This window comes from Simochromis diagramma, unplaced genomic scaffold (assembly GCF_900408965.1).
Source record: "Simochromis diagramma unplaced genomic scaffold, fSimDia1.1 OVJJ01000618.1, whole genome shotgun sequence".
NCBI classification, from domain to species: Eukaryota; Metazoa; Chordata; class Actinopteri; order Cichliformes; family Cichlidae; genus Simochromis; species Simochromis diagramma.
Window position 1 is genome coordinate 3228701 of NW_024387423.1, and position 14180 is coordinate 3242880.

Consider the following 14180-nt stretch of genomic DNA (forward strand, 5'->3'; position numbering starts at 1 on the left):
CATTATTCCGTCATTAATAGCTTGGTACAATTCATACACATGTGTATAGTTAATATAGGAAAACTAGATTTTGTGTGAGATTAAAAATTAGAGACACTAATCACATGAAAAAAGGATTTCAACGTGTATATATATATATATATATATATATATATATATATATATATATATAGATTAGAGAGAGAGAGAGAGAGAGAGAGAGAGAGAGAGAGAGAGAGAGATAAGTATGTGTGTGTTTAAAAAAAAAAAAGAGTTCCATGATGTTAAAATGGTTTTAATTAAATTTTATTAAAGTCATCTTTGTGATCTTTGTGGGCCAATGCTGCCACCTGGTTGCCACCCTCTGTACTTCATACTTGTGTTCGGCTGCCGTCTCAGCAAGGTATCGCCTCTGTCTATGTCTTTGGGTTTATCATACACTGTAGTTATATGATAATCTGTTCTGGCCTTTTTTATAGGATGTAAGACCAATTTCTCTCCATGATACCTGCAAAAAAGAAAAGGAAAAAAACAACACAGCATCAGCATCACCTACCTCACATACCAAAGCTTAAAATTATATTAGCTGTTAAACTGCGTCCACACTGGAAGCAAAGTGAGTGACATCCTGCAATTTCAAGTGACTAAGGGCGGAATAACTGCTGGTGTTGGGAAGTGGGTTGGATGTAAAATTAACTTCTTTTAACTTCCTCCATAGGATCGAAACAACTACCAATGAGAGTGAAGAATAGCAGTATTGATTGACACCTGAGCCTGGAACAAGCGACCTGCCGTCAGCTGGAGAGCAAAGTCGATCAAAATCTTCCGTTGATTGTGCTCATGCTCACCCAAAGCCTCTTTTACAGTTGGGATGTTGCCCCTCATTTTCAAGCGCTTCAGAAATTCCAATCTGGCTGTTTCCTAGGCCTTCACCTTCCCTCCAGCCGTGTTTCTCCATCACACGACGCCCAAAGCCCTAATCAGAGAAAAAATATATGTGCAGTTATCTGATGTGTAACAAGAGGAAAGATTAGATTAAGTTATATGTGATGGCAACCTCCTCACCTTAGTGAACCTCTCAAAGCGGCCAATAGACTGATTGTGCCCCGATCCATCTTCATGACCCTCCCTCAGCCTCTTTTCATACCGCATTGTGACGTAATCTCGAGCATCCATGTCACCTCCATCTGTAAAAGGACTTGGTTATAGGAAATCTGACTCTGCATTAATAGAGCACAGTTTAGTTAATTAGGGTAAAAATTTTTTACCTTTATCATAGTAAACACTCATGTCAACATCCCAGTCATCGGCTGTTTCTTCATCAAAGTCTGAAAAACGAGAGAAACACGCATGAATGTAATCACACAGTCGCTGTTGTTTTGTTAGCTATTTGTTCATGATGTAAATCTCTGGTTACACCACATCCCTCTATTGAAATGAGATCTGGTGACTGTGCCATTTGAGAACAGTGAACTCATTGTCATGTTCAAGAAACCAGTTTATGATGATCTCAGTGTTTTCACGTGCCTTGTTATCCTGTTGGAAATGGGTACACTGTTGTCATAAAGATGGATGTTCATGGCGAGTAGCAACACAAAAGTAGATTGTGACATTTAAATGATGGTTAGTTGGTACTAAGAACCCCAAAGTGTGCTAAGAAAATATTCCACACCCCAGCAGTTGACACAAGGCAGGATGAATCCATGCTTCCATGTTGGTTACTCCTAATTCTGATGTTCCGATGTTTCCAACGTTCTTTTCCAGTCTTCTTTTGTCCGGAGTTGTTGAACTTTTGTGAACATCAGTTTCCTGTTCTTAGCAGACATCTGCTGCTGTAGCCCATGTGCTTCAAGGTTTAACATATTCAGATATGCTGTTCTGCCCCCCCCCCCTTTTTTTTAACGAGTGATTATTTGAGCTACTGTTGCTTTCACTCATAAAGAAGTCTGGCTGTTCTCCTCTGACACCAAACGAGGCATTTTCACCCACAATTTGCTGCTCACTTTATATTTGCTTGTTTTTGGACCGTTTTCTGTAAACCCGACAGATGGTTGTGTGCGAAAAACGCCGGAAGATCAGCAGTTTCTGAAATACTCAGACCAAACTGTCTGACAGCAACAACTATGTTTCAAGTTATTTAAACCAGCTTTCTTCCCTATTCTGATGCTTGGTTTAAGCTTCAGCAGGTCGTCCTCACCACGTTCGCATGCCTAAACTCATTCAGTTGCTGGCATGTGATTGGCTGATCGAATTTTTGAATTAGCAAGCTACTGAAGAGGTGTATCTAACAAAGCGGCCAGTGTGAGTATATTTGCAATTATCTTTTAATGTATGTTATTGTAGAGCGGAATTTGTTTGTCAGCATCTCCACTGAATTGATTTCTTATACTAATTAACACATACAGACACTTTCAGTTTGCCTTTCCACACCTATTTACCTAAAGTTTGCTTAATAACCTGCACACCCCCATTGCTCGTTTATTAACACAGTATAGTATGCGAGCCTTTTTCTTCAAAGTGCATTAGTGTTTTTGGTGCCTACCTCCTTCTTCCTCTTGCCAGTACTGAGCATCAGTGTAGAACACCAGACCTGAGCCTCCTTTTTCCCACTTCAGCTCAATCTCTTCTTCAAACAGTCTCTCTTTGGTTCGCTCCTGGCTTGTTACATCGTCATGCAAAGCCTCGTGGCGTTCCCACTCCTCACAGCAGTCATCATCCTACAATCAATCACATGAAGAAATTAGCAAACTACAATAAAGGGATGATGATGATTTTAGTTAGGCTGCACCTAGACAGCTGACAGACAGCTGGTTGATAGGACTGAACTGAACCTACATCATCAGCATTCGACTCCGCATCCTCTTCCTCTGCGTCTTCCTTCTGTGCTTCATCAGCCTCAGTGGTTTCTGTGTTATCACCCAGCTGCCTCGATCCTAAGGATGAACCAGGCAAAGTACCTGGTCCTGATATTTCATGTCCAGCAGCTGTTAATACAGTCTCTTCTGTGGCTGGAAGTGTGCAAGTGTCATGGTACTGGAAGGGCACGTTCCCATAGCGACGGTTGGAACTGGTCTTGGGGAAAGTGAGCCCCAGTTTCCGAATGAGGCGTGGAGGCAGGCGACAGGCTTGGATGAGCTGGAGAAACACTTTTACGGATGTGCCCACATTCCCGTTCTGCATCAGAGCAGGTGGATTCAGTTCGGAGAGGCTTCTGAGGTCGGCCTCTGTGAATCGCTCTGTTAAGGAAACACGGTGCCGCTGCTCATACTTTGTTTTATAGGGGAAAGATCCGTCATCTGAAAGAAAGAAAAAATAATAATACATGTACAAAGAGTGACAAAAACCACACGATGTGAAAGGTTCGTGCACCTCTTACTTCTAGGCTGGGTCATTGTAATTCCTTACTGTCAGGTTCTCCTAAAAACTTCCCATAAAGCCTTCAGTGAAAAACAAAACAAAACAAAATGCCGCAACGAGAGTGCAGACAGGCACTAGAAAGAGAGATCATATTTTTCCCCATACTGGCTTCTTGTTAAAACCAGAACTGAATTTTAAATCCTTTTCCTCACATACAAAGCCTCCATCTTATCTTAAAGACCTTACAGTTTAATATCATCCCGGTAGCACTCTCAGCAGGCTTATGATTTATGGAGTTTCCAAAAGTAGAATGGGAGTCAGAGCCTTTAGCTGTCAGGTCCTCCCCAGTGGATCCAGCTCCCAGTTTGGATTCAGGAGACAAACACCTCTTCTACGTTGAAGGTTAGGATTTAAACTTTCCTTATTGATAAAGCTTATAGTTAACATCATAGTCATAATTTTTTTTGCTACAGGCTCAAGGTGCTGGGCTGAGGCTTCCCATGATGCACTGAGCATATAGTCTCCATTCCCATCTTTTCACCCCCCATATGTTTAATATGCCACTACCGCATGATCTTAACTTTTCTTTTAGTCCTGCTTGTTGTCTATATGCTCCAGCCTGAGCCTGGTTCAGCTGGAGGTCTCTTCCAAATAAAATCAAGTTCTTTCAGACACCAGTATAGGAGACCCGTGTGCCGTAACGCTATTGCCTAAGAGAGGCCTAAATTCAAATCTGCCCTACGGCCATTTACTGTGTGTCTTGCCCATGCTCTTTGTCCCAGCTTTCCTGTCTTCTCTCCAATAAATGCTGCCCACGGCGGATCTTTTGGAATCTCTCTCCAACACTGTGGGGCGACTGTAACTCGAGAGGTAGAGCAGGTCATCTACAAATCAGAAGCTTGGAGGTTTGATCCCTGGCATACAGACTGGAGAAGTGTTACAATATTGAGTTGTATTTTGAGCAGCTTCAGCAACTAACCAAGTTTCTCTCATCCATCAGAGTGTCAGTGTTAGACAGAAAGCAATTTAAAAAGTGCTTCTATGAATTGGTGAAGGAGACAAGCTGTAGGAAGCACAGCAAGTGTTCAGGTAGAAGAAAAATGTTAAAGTATATAAGACCCAGCCAATTGTAATGTCTGTCTTCTTCTTTCAGCTGCTCTCCTTAGGGGGTCACCACAGCTCATCTCCCTCCATCTCAATCCTTTGCATCTTCTTCAAGGGATAGGAGATGGAGGCAGATGCTACCTTACAGTTAACAGCAAAATATACCTTCACCCATGTCAGCTTCACTGCCACAAGGACAGATCAGGAAATCACCCTGGACGTAATACGTTTTAATAATCCTCCACATCTTTTAAAATTCAGTTTTGCTTTGTTGATTTAAAAGCATTTCCCCAAATATAAGATAAATAAATAATTTCTTATTTTTATAATTCTGGCTGTGATTTTCTTCTAAGGCTCACAACAGAGGCACAGGAACTACAGCTTTTATCACTGGATGATAACTAATACTCCTCACCTTGACCTGTCAATGACTAATGTGTCATGTGCCACATTAATACGTCGCATATGACATAATTCACCTTTGTCATAGGAAACTTTGACTCTCTTGATAACACATCGTCTTGCCAGCCAGTTTCCCTTCGCGTCGATCCAGTGGTTCCCCGCATACATCCTCACGAACCTCTCAGCGTCCTTAGCGCGAACTGAGACGATGCAGCAGCACGACCTCACCGCCGGCTTTGACTCGGCTGGGATCTTTGTTAGCTCAGCGGACTCCGAAGATGAGGAACGGGGCTCCGAGTCATCTCCAGACACCGAGCTCTCAGGCGCCCCGGACTCCCTGAGAACCTCCGGCCTGTGTCGGTAGTGAAAACAATGAAAACCTCCGCTTTCTATGAACTGACTGAAATAATTCCTCAGGTCCGATGAGCGAAACGCGACAGGAATGTTGGTTATTGCAAAATACACCGGAGGGTCAGCTTTAGCGTCCGCCATGATTGTTTATCTTCAGGAACGTTCGTAAATGACGTCATATCCGCTTCCGCAGACGTTACAGAAATAAAGCTCATCAATTCATAAACGTTCATAACAATTATTAACCATGTCAAAAAAAAAAATCATTAAGTATTAAACTTAAACGCAAGAAGACATCTTGGCAAAACCTGCAGAAACTTTTTCAGGGAGTTATTTGAAAGAATTATCTGAAAATAATATTTCGACCTTTTTTCTAAAAGTCGGAATATATTCTAATTTAATTCGATTTTAATCTCAAAGTGAGCACTAATATTTTTTCCTGCGCAATTTTTATGTGTTATGAACAAAACATTTTAATTAATCAAATCTGATTAAATAAAAACAGCCCGGGAAATCCCTCCTTTTTATTCCCTTTTGCTGAATTCTGCATCATAATTAAATCTAGGATATCTGGAGAGCATATCTCTCGTCCTAACGTCTTTTCTGAAAGTACTTTTTCTCTTTCTACTATTGCATATGCTGTTTTTGGTTTTATGAGACTGCTGCATTATATTGTTTATGCATGTTTTACGGATGTAAATGTTTAATGTTGAGCTCATTTAAGCTTGCTTTTTTATAATGTGCGTACAGTTTAATATACATCAACACATCATAATATATATGAGTGTTGCGTTTATAGCGTCCCTGACCTGTCAAAGCCTGTCAAAGACTGACTTTTAAGGTAGCTCTTAAAAGTCAGCCTTTTTTATGGACTCAGAAAACAGCCCTGTTTACCTTTGAACATAGCTTGTTACAGCCAAGACCGTTTTTAACACTTTATATATCAGAAGGAGAAGGCTCCCAACCCATAAAGGAACACGTCCTCATTCAGTTTAGCAGAAAATATCAAATTAAAAATCACAGAATCCAGAGATCCACAGTTTTTCACTGTAATCTCAAAATTTAATAAGTGGCTGTCAGACAAATGCAGTGGAGTAAAGGAAGGAGTACAGAAACGGTTAGCTCAACTTTGAATGTTAGTATTTAAACATTTATTTATTTAGTGTACAATGTAGATACAGTGGACATTCACATGTACCAGCGTGTGCGTGTGTCTGTCAGTCACAGTTTTCAGGACCCCAACACCTGACTACAGACAGAAAGAAAAAGATAAAAAGCATTTTTCATAATCAGCTTGAATTCAAAGTCCAAAACAGGAACTAACAGAAATACAAATAAACCTTAAAGAAAGAAAAGCAGCAATATAATAATAAAACTAATGCAGTGACCCAAAATACAATCATCACAAAAATCCAGACCATATCCAAACAATCACCAGTCTTGATCCTTTTTATATTTTCACTGTGAAATCCCCCCTGACATCCACACAACCAGTAACCAGTGCTGCTCAAAATATATAATCAGATTGCTTAAAATCACGTATTGGGTCTTAATGGTTGGATTTTTGGTGTTTAAAGTCTGTATATAAATGTGCTGTGTAATTTGTGGAAAACAAAGTGATGTAAGATTGGTCAGGAAAATCCAGAATCATAAACATCAAGTTAAAAAATTAGAGCCCAACCCATACTGATACTGACATTTGACATAAGGACAAAGTTCATTTGTCTTTATTGTTTTTTAAAAGTCTGACATTCCAAACTTGTTATATGATATTTTATATTAAGTTGTTTACCGTCCACTCGATTCTACACAGGTCAGCTGGTTGCTGTGTTTGTGGCATCCCAAACAGGTAAGTTATGAACACAGAAGTTGCATTCAGATTCCTTCCAATGCTGCTAAAATTAACACTCTTTAGTTGATCGGTCTTTCTCCAATTTTTCCTTTAGTTTTAAAATGTTCTTTTATCTGCCATTATACATGCCAATACCGATAGCTCAGTAAATAGACCATTGGATTAATAGAACTGCTTAAGCACTGTCTTAATGTTTTCATACAGTATATATTATAAGAGGTCACATCAAAGTGGCATCGATGTGCTTTGATAGACAACAGGTTTAATCATGTCTCACTTGGTTGCACAGGTATATTTCTTTTCACACTGACTATAAGTTGCCAATTCCGCCTCTTTAATAATGGTCACAGTAAAACCTTCTTCATTTCATTAGAAATACACCAAGAGTTGTTCAAAACTGTTTAAGTTAGCATGACTAGTAAAAGGATAAAAGAAAAAGAGGCAGCTGAGAAATATATCAAGTCAGAGTTCATTAACCCAAAGTTAACCCTTGCTTTGTCCTTCACCTCAGCTTTTATTGTTGTATTTTTATAGTAATGGGCAGTAAAACTAGACTTGGGTGTCTGGACTCTGACATTATGTCACACATCATATTTACACACACACACCGTGCATTAGTCATCACCCTCCTGATTAGTGGAAGTTCAAACAAATTCTTGAGAATGTGCATGTGTGAACGTGTGTGATGTAAAAATAAAATTAAAATTAAACAACAGTAGATGTGGTTAATATGTGATTAGATCATAAAACAGCCACCTAACTCAAGAGATGAACCTGTGTTGTGTGTACACATAGCAGACAGCTAAGCAAAGAACCAATTTTAAGTGGCAAAGAAAACATGATTAGTTCCCACTTGTTTAGTCAAACTTGTGCAAAATGCCAAAGATAACACAATTTGAAATACATAAAATAGTATTTGCACACCAACAAGGTCATTCAAAACTTGGCATATCTCAGCATGGTGTGCAGTGTGTCCTTAAAATTTCAGTGGTGTTGGGGATCTTTTCACAATTGGTGAAATTATGAACATGTATAGTCAGATTTTGAACGACCATTCAATAACACGTGAAAAGCATCTGATTGGCAGTAGCTTCATTTTTCAGCGTGACAATGATCCCAAACACACTGCCAATGCAATAAAAGCTTTGGCACATACAGTGGCTTGCAAAAGTATTCGGCCCCCTTGCACTTTTCCACATTTTGTCACATTACAGCCACAAACATGAATCAATTTTATTGGAATTTCACGTGAAAGACCAACACAAAGTGGTGTACACGTGAGAAGTGGAACGACAATCATACATGACTCCAAACATTTTATACAAATAAATAACTGCAAAGTGGGGTGTGTGTAATTATTCAGCCCCCTGAGTCTTTGTAGAACCACCTTTTGCTGCAATTACAGCTGCCAGTCTTTTAGGGTGTGTCTCTACCAGCTTTGCACATCTACAGACTGAAATCTTTGCCCATTCTTCTTTGCAAAACAGCTCCAGCTCAGTCAGATTAGATGGACAGCGTCTGTGAACAGCAGTTTTCAGATCTTGCCACAGATTCTCGATTGGATTTAGATCTGGACTTTGACTGGGCCAGTCTAACACATGGATATGTTTTGTTTTAAACCGTTCCATTGTTGCCCTGGCTTTATGTTTAGGGTCGTTGTCCTGCTGGAAGGTGACCCTCTGCCCCAGTCTCAAGTCTTTTGCAGACTCCAAGAGGTTTTCTTCCAAGACTACCCTGTATTTGGCTCCATCCATCTTCCCATCAACTCTGACCAGCTTCCCTGTCCCTGCTGAAGAGAAGCACCCCCAGAGCATGATGCTGCCACCACCATATCTGACAGTGGGGATGGTGTGTTCAGAGTGATGTGCAGTGTTAGTTTTCCACCACACATAGCGTTTTACATTTTGGCCAAAAAGTTCCATTTTGGTCTCATCTGACCAGAGCACCTTCTTCCACATGTTTGCTGTGTCCCCCACATGGCTTGTGGCAAACTGCAAACGGGACTTCTTATGGTTTTCTGTTAACAATGGCTTTCTTCTTGCCACTCTTCCATAAAGGCCAACTTTGTGCAGTGCACAACTAATAGTCGTCCTATGGACAGATTCCCCCACCTGAGCTGTAGATCTCTGCAGCTCGTCCAGAGTCACCATGGGCCTCTTGGCTGCATTTCTGATCAGCGCTCTCCTTGTTCGGCCTGTGAGTTTAGGTGGACGGCCTTGTCTTGGTAGGTTTACAGTTGTGCCGTACTCCTTCCATTTCTGAATGATCGCTTGAACAGTGCTCCGTGGGATGTTCAAGGCTTGGGAAATGTTTTTGTAGCCTTAGCCTGCTTTAAGTTTCTCAATAACTTTATCCCTGACCTGTCTGCTGTGTTCTTTGGACTTGTTGTTGCCAATATTCTCTTAGACAACCCCTGATGCCGTCACAGAGCAGCTGTATTTGTACTGACATTAGATTACACACAGGTGCTCTCTATTTAGTCATTAGCACTCATCAGGCAATGTCTAGGGGCAGCTGACTGCACTCAGACCAAAGGGGGCTGAATAATTACGCACACCCCACTTTTCAGTTAATTATTTGTAAAAAATGTTTGGGATCATGTATGATTTTCATTCCACTTCTCACGTGTGCACCACTTTGTTGGTCTTTCTTCATGCAACAAGAAGAAATGGGAGTGAGACAAAACATGTTTATTGAAAACACTTAAACTGAAACAAGCTGTTTTACAGCTGATGAAAGTTTAGGACCACGTGCCTTTAAAAGGCCAAATCTGTGCAGAAATGTGGATTCATTGACATTTTCTGTCAGGTAGTCACACTGTCATAACGTTATGGACCAAAAACGTCAAGTGGAAGACCCAAAAAAATTTCACAAGCACTCAGCCAGAGGATCCAGTTGACTGTCCATCAAGATGCTGGATGATCCTCGACCCAAATTAAGGCCGTTACTGGTGCCATCTGCAGACCCATAAACATCAGATGGCATCTGAGACTGAAGGGCTTCAAAAACAAAAAACATCAAAAACATCTTTAAAATTTTTTATTTCACTGCAATTTAAAGTTCAGTGTGTATATGTGATGGATGCATGCAACCACACAACTGAGCTACTTAGGTAATATTCATTTGGTCTTTTGTCTTATGTTTACGTTATGCTCTAAAGCTTCTGTGATCATAAGTTAACTAATTTGATATTTTGAGTTTACCTGTAATGCATGACAGCACTAAGCTATAGCCCAAATGGTGGCATAGACTTTACTTTGCATTGTTTGTTATTTTATATAGGTATGTTATATTGATTATATTTCTGCTCTTTCTGAGTTACCTGACCTCCGCTCCAGTCCTTCCTGGTTTGGCTGAAAGAGGAGGCTGAGGGTGGAGCTGGTTTAAATGCAGAAGCCAATAAAGTGGACTGGACCATCTATTGTGATCATGCAGGGGGAATGGGGTTCTTCTTGAATGATGGTTAGCTGTTATCTCTTTAGTTTTCACCTTTGGTGTATATACTGGTTTATTCATTTGCTATATAACTGGAGCTGTTTCTCATTTGGGCAGGTCAGGTTGTTGAGGTATGTTTTTGTTAAGGGACTTTTGAGTAGTGTTAAGTTAACGGCTTTTATGGGCCCACTTGGTTCTTAAAAACTTTATTTTTGTTATTTAGAATTTTTGTAATCATCTTGTCCTTTTTGGGGGTATAATAAAACCCTTTTCTTTTTTTTTTTTAAGATTACATTTGTGCCTGTGTGTTCCTGGCTGCTTGATTCATGACAGTATATAAATGCAATTTCAATCTGAATTTTAATTGAGTGATTCTGGGTTTTTTTTTCGTCTCCTGAGTACGTGTTCCCATGAGGCCACCCTGTGTGAATCATCTTTGGGTTGATGACCTTATTAAAATGGAACCAGGCAAATGAACCTCTGTATTAGCAGTAGGTCAAGGCCAAAAGTCATGTTCAACACATGACGTCCATCATGCACCCACGTGGTAGCACGGAACGTTCAGTGGCCTGAAAAAACTGGAAGCAGTGGAAGTTCAGTCAGTCAGTGTTTTGGGAAAACTGTGAAGATGAGTCTGAGCAACTCATATTCCCACAAATCCAGTAATGCAATTACAGTAAAGTGTCCTAATAAATTCTTTTAAGGTGCATGAATATTGAAGATATTAGGAAAACAGTCTTCAGCTCCTGTCTATGACATCATCACCATCTTGCTTCCCTTTACTCCGAACACAGTGGTTGTTCTACTTATAGTATGAAGGACGTTTCGTTTTACTGTCCTGGCAGAGATAAACGTCTGTCCTCCGTGCCCGTCTGTGCCTGCTCCAAACCTCTATAAACACGGGCCTTATCAAAACCATTTACAACTGTCAGCATGCTTGATGAAGCCTGAGGGCTGCTGAGTGCATTATAGGTCACTTCCCTGAAGGGAGCGCGCTCTTGAAGATAACCCCGTGCATCTTATCGTGTTTTGAAGCTGTGGTCAATTTCAGTTAGGCTTCTGTGAGTATGGACATCGAGTCCCATATGATTGATATGATACTGTCCATCATAATGAGATCACCCTGGGAAAAAAAACAGGGCTGTTAAACATTTTTCATGTATTCTTTCAAGGAATGAGTAAAGGCATTGATAACATAAAACAAGTATTCGGTGACTGGCGCTGCCAGTTGTGTCTGGTGTGTAATCTCTTTATTGCGGTCATTCACTTTATGGACTGACCTTGACACAGGTACCCTGCAGTTCAGATCCTCCTCTTAAACTTCCAGTTTCAAGCTTCTGGGTTTGTCAGGCTTTTTGGCAAATGTGTCACTAAATAACAATAAATAACGAGGATGGTACATCATATATGGTGGCACCCGGGATCACTGACTATCATAAATGTTTTACTGTCTATAGTTCATGGCACTGGATGTTCAAACCAGAGGTCTTCCACATTGGGTTGTTTGTTTATTTCTTACGATAATAAAATCATTTTCTTATCGGCCCCAAAGCTCGGTGCCAGGTACGGGGTAGATAACAAAATAGGATAAATGCATTTAAATGACAAGTGGAAAAGTGTACAACATGTTACGGACACCATGAACTCCACGTACAGGAGTTTGTTGTGCTCATTTCAAGTTTCAGAAACTTGAAAAGAAAATTCATAAAAGTTAGTTTGATATATGAAGAGATATACGAATGTCACAGACTGAAGTAAGATCAACCTCATGGGGACAATAATTTGCCATGGCCAGTACAAATGTTTACTAGATATTTTTTTGCAGTACAGTAGTACAGCACGTATCAGGGCAATCAGCGTAAAGTCTGCACACCACAGCCAGGGCTGGAAATTCCCTTCACAGTACACAGGAGACTGATCTGGATTTCTTTTATATTGACTTGAGAATATTTTTTAAATAGTTGTGTGTGTGTATTTGTGAAGATATAAGACACACAATTTCCAATTTTATCTCAACACACAATGATAAAGAACACTTGAAATGAAATGAATAACTTCCAAGGTCAATTTTAAGTAAATCCCTACAAACATCTGGAAAAAAACAAAACACTTAAGCCTCAAATTATAAACCAAATCCCCCAAAAATAAAACTCACAAAGGTAAAACCAATAACAAACAATAAATAACAGTTTTATGCAGGTGGTTTTGTGTTTAATTGTGAAAAATAATTGTTTTGGGGGTGGTGGGAGAAAAAAAACGTGTGTAGCAGTTGTGTCAGTAGAGCGGTTTCTCACACATTCGTTTCTTGTTTTTTTATTGAGTGGATGGGGCAGAGCTGGAGGGCTGCAGGTACGGTGCAGTCTACTTCTTGGGTGCAGGCTGAAATATCTCAGCGGTCATTTTGCACAGATGCTGTGGATTCTCCAGCTAATAGATAAACGGCTACGCACCCACTCCAGTCGCCTCAGAATCATCATAATCACCTGACCCTGCTTTAATAGTAAGTCCCCGTGTTTCACAAAGCTTGACCTGTGATCCACTAACCAGTTATCTCTGCCTGTTCCCAAACTACAGATTAATCTTTACAGGAGGGAGGGATTCTCGAGACTGCCAGAGATCTGGACTTTTAGTGGCGTCGGTCTTTTCATTGGAACATCCGTTACAAATACAAAACATGAAATACAATAAATACCACTGGGCAGCTGCAGATCCACCAGTCTGGGTGTCAAAGTACTCCTGGGTGATATACTGAATCCTGAGTCCCCCCTGATGTATCCATTAGAGTGTGAGCGGGTGTTTTAGGCACAGATAATAGTGCTGTGTGGATGTGTGAGACTGTAGAAAGCAGTTTGAATTTGATTTCAACTGATCTATGCGAGTAAAAGTCCATTTACCAGTGTGTGATAGTGCTGAAAAGCTATTTCTGTACCATGAATAGAACCATATTCAAGGTTGTCCTGTGGCACACAAGAAGGTTTTCTAGCTCTTCTTCACAGGTTTGTGCAGAATTTGCGTTTTCACTGGATGCTTGTAGTCTTTACATTGCAATGTGGCAGTGAAAATAAATGTCTGCTCTATCAAATACATGTCCAACCTTTCAACCCTTGTGAGCTGGAGGAGGCTGAATTACACTTCTCTTATATAAAGCTTCCTCTGGTTAAAATCACAATATAAATAGTAATAACTCAGCTTGTTTAAAAGTCGAGATTCCTTGCCAAATAATTCGGTTTTATTTATATAGTGCCAGATCGCAGCAACAGTCGCCTCAGGGTGTTTTACATTGTCAGGTAAAGACAATAACACCAAGGTGGCTGTTTACAACCAGTTTCCACTAAATTAGAGTATTAAAATAAAATTGTCTTCTGGGATTTTACTCTTTTATTTGGGAAAAAAAATTTGAAACACTTTATTTGAAGTTATCTCGCAGGTCAGTGACCCAAGTCTACTTTGGCCTGTTTCCAGTATTACAGGTGTGAGCTAGCAGCAAGCAGGGGCTCACTGTGGGGCTGATTACTTTTGCAGTCCTTGGTAGCTTGGTACTGCCTGGGTTAATGACACCGGTTACAAGATAAGACCCAGCCCTCTTGATAGCCAGACTTTACTTCAGCAGCTCCTTTTCATTGAGAAAAGCTTATCAGTTTCCCAGGGTTGTTCCAGTCACCTGGCAGAGCACACAGTTGTTTTTCATATGGAACATATT

General features: G+C 40.3%; 1 protein-coding gene and 1 long non-coding RNA gene across 2 annotated transcripts; one reads left to right on the forward strand and one right to left on the reverse strand.

Annotated features, from left to right (window-relative positions):
- Positions 1 to 258: 258 nt before the first annotated feature.
- gpatch3 (G patch domain containing 3) lies at positions 259 to 5364 on the reverse strand. The gene is made up of 7 exons (XM_040013190.1): positions 4920 to 5364; positions 2815 to 3275; positions 2522 to 2696; positions 1248 to 1307; positions 1045 to 1166; positions 828 to 955; positions 259 to 487 (listed from the first exon to the last, which is right to left on the reverse strand). The coding sequence occupies exons 1-7, from the start codon at positions 5332 to 5334 to the stop codon at positions 295 to 297; spliced, it is 1554 nt and encodes a 517-aa protein (XP_039869124.1). The 5' UTR covers positions 5335 to 5364; the 3' UTR covers positions 259 to 294.
- LOC120722270 lies at positions 477 to 1568 on the forward strand. The gene is made up of 2 exons (XR_005693393.1): positions 477 to 595; positions 698 to 1568. It is a non-coding gene; the product is annotated as an uncharacterized LOC120722270 (long non-coding RNA).
- Positions 5365 to 14180: the final 8816 nt, after the last annotated feature.

Excerpts from the sequence above, each read along its gene's own strand:
- gpatch3 (XM_040013190.1), bottom strand. The coding sequence starts at position 5,334 with ATGGCGGACGCTAAAGCTGACCCTCCGGTGTATTTTGCAATAACCAAC. Across the intron at positions 1,167-1,247 it reads GAGTGTTTACTATGATAAAG|ATGGAGGTGACATGGATGCT; the intron begins GTAAAAAATTTT and ends GTCCTTTTACAG. Across the intron at positions 956-1,044 it reads GCTTTGAGAGGTTCACTAAG|GGCTTTGGGCGTCGTGTGAT; the intron begins GTGAGGAGGTTG and ends TTCTCTGATTAG.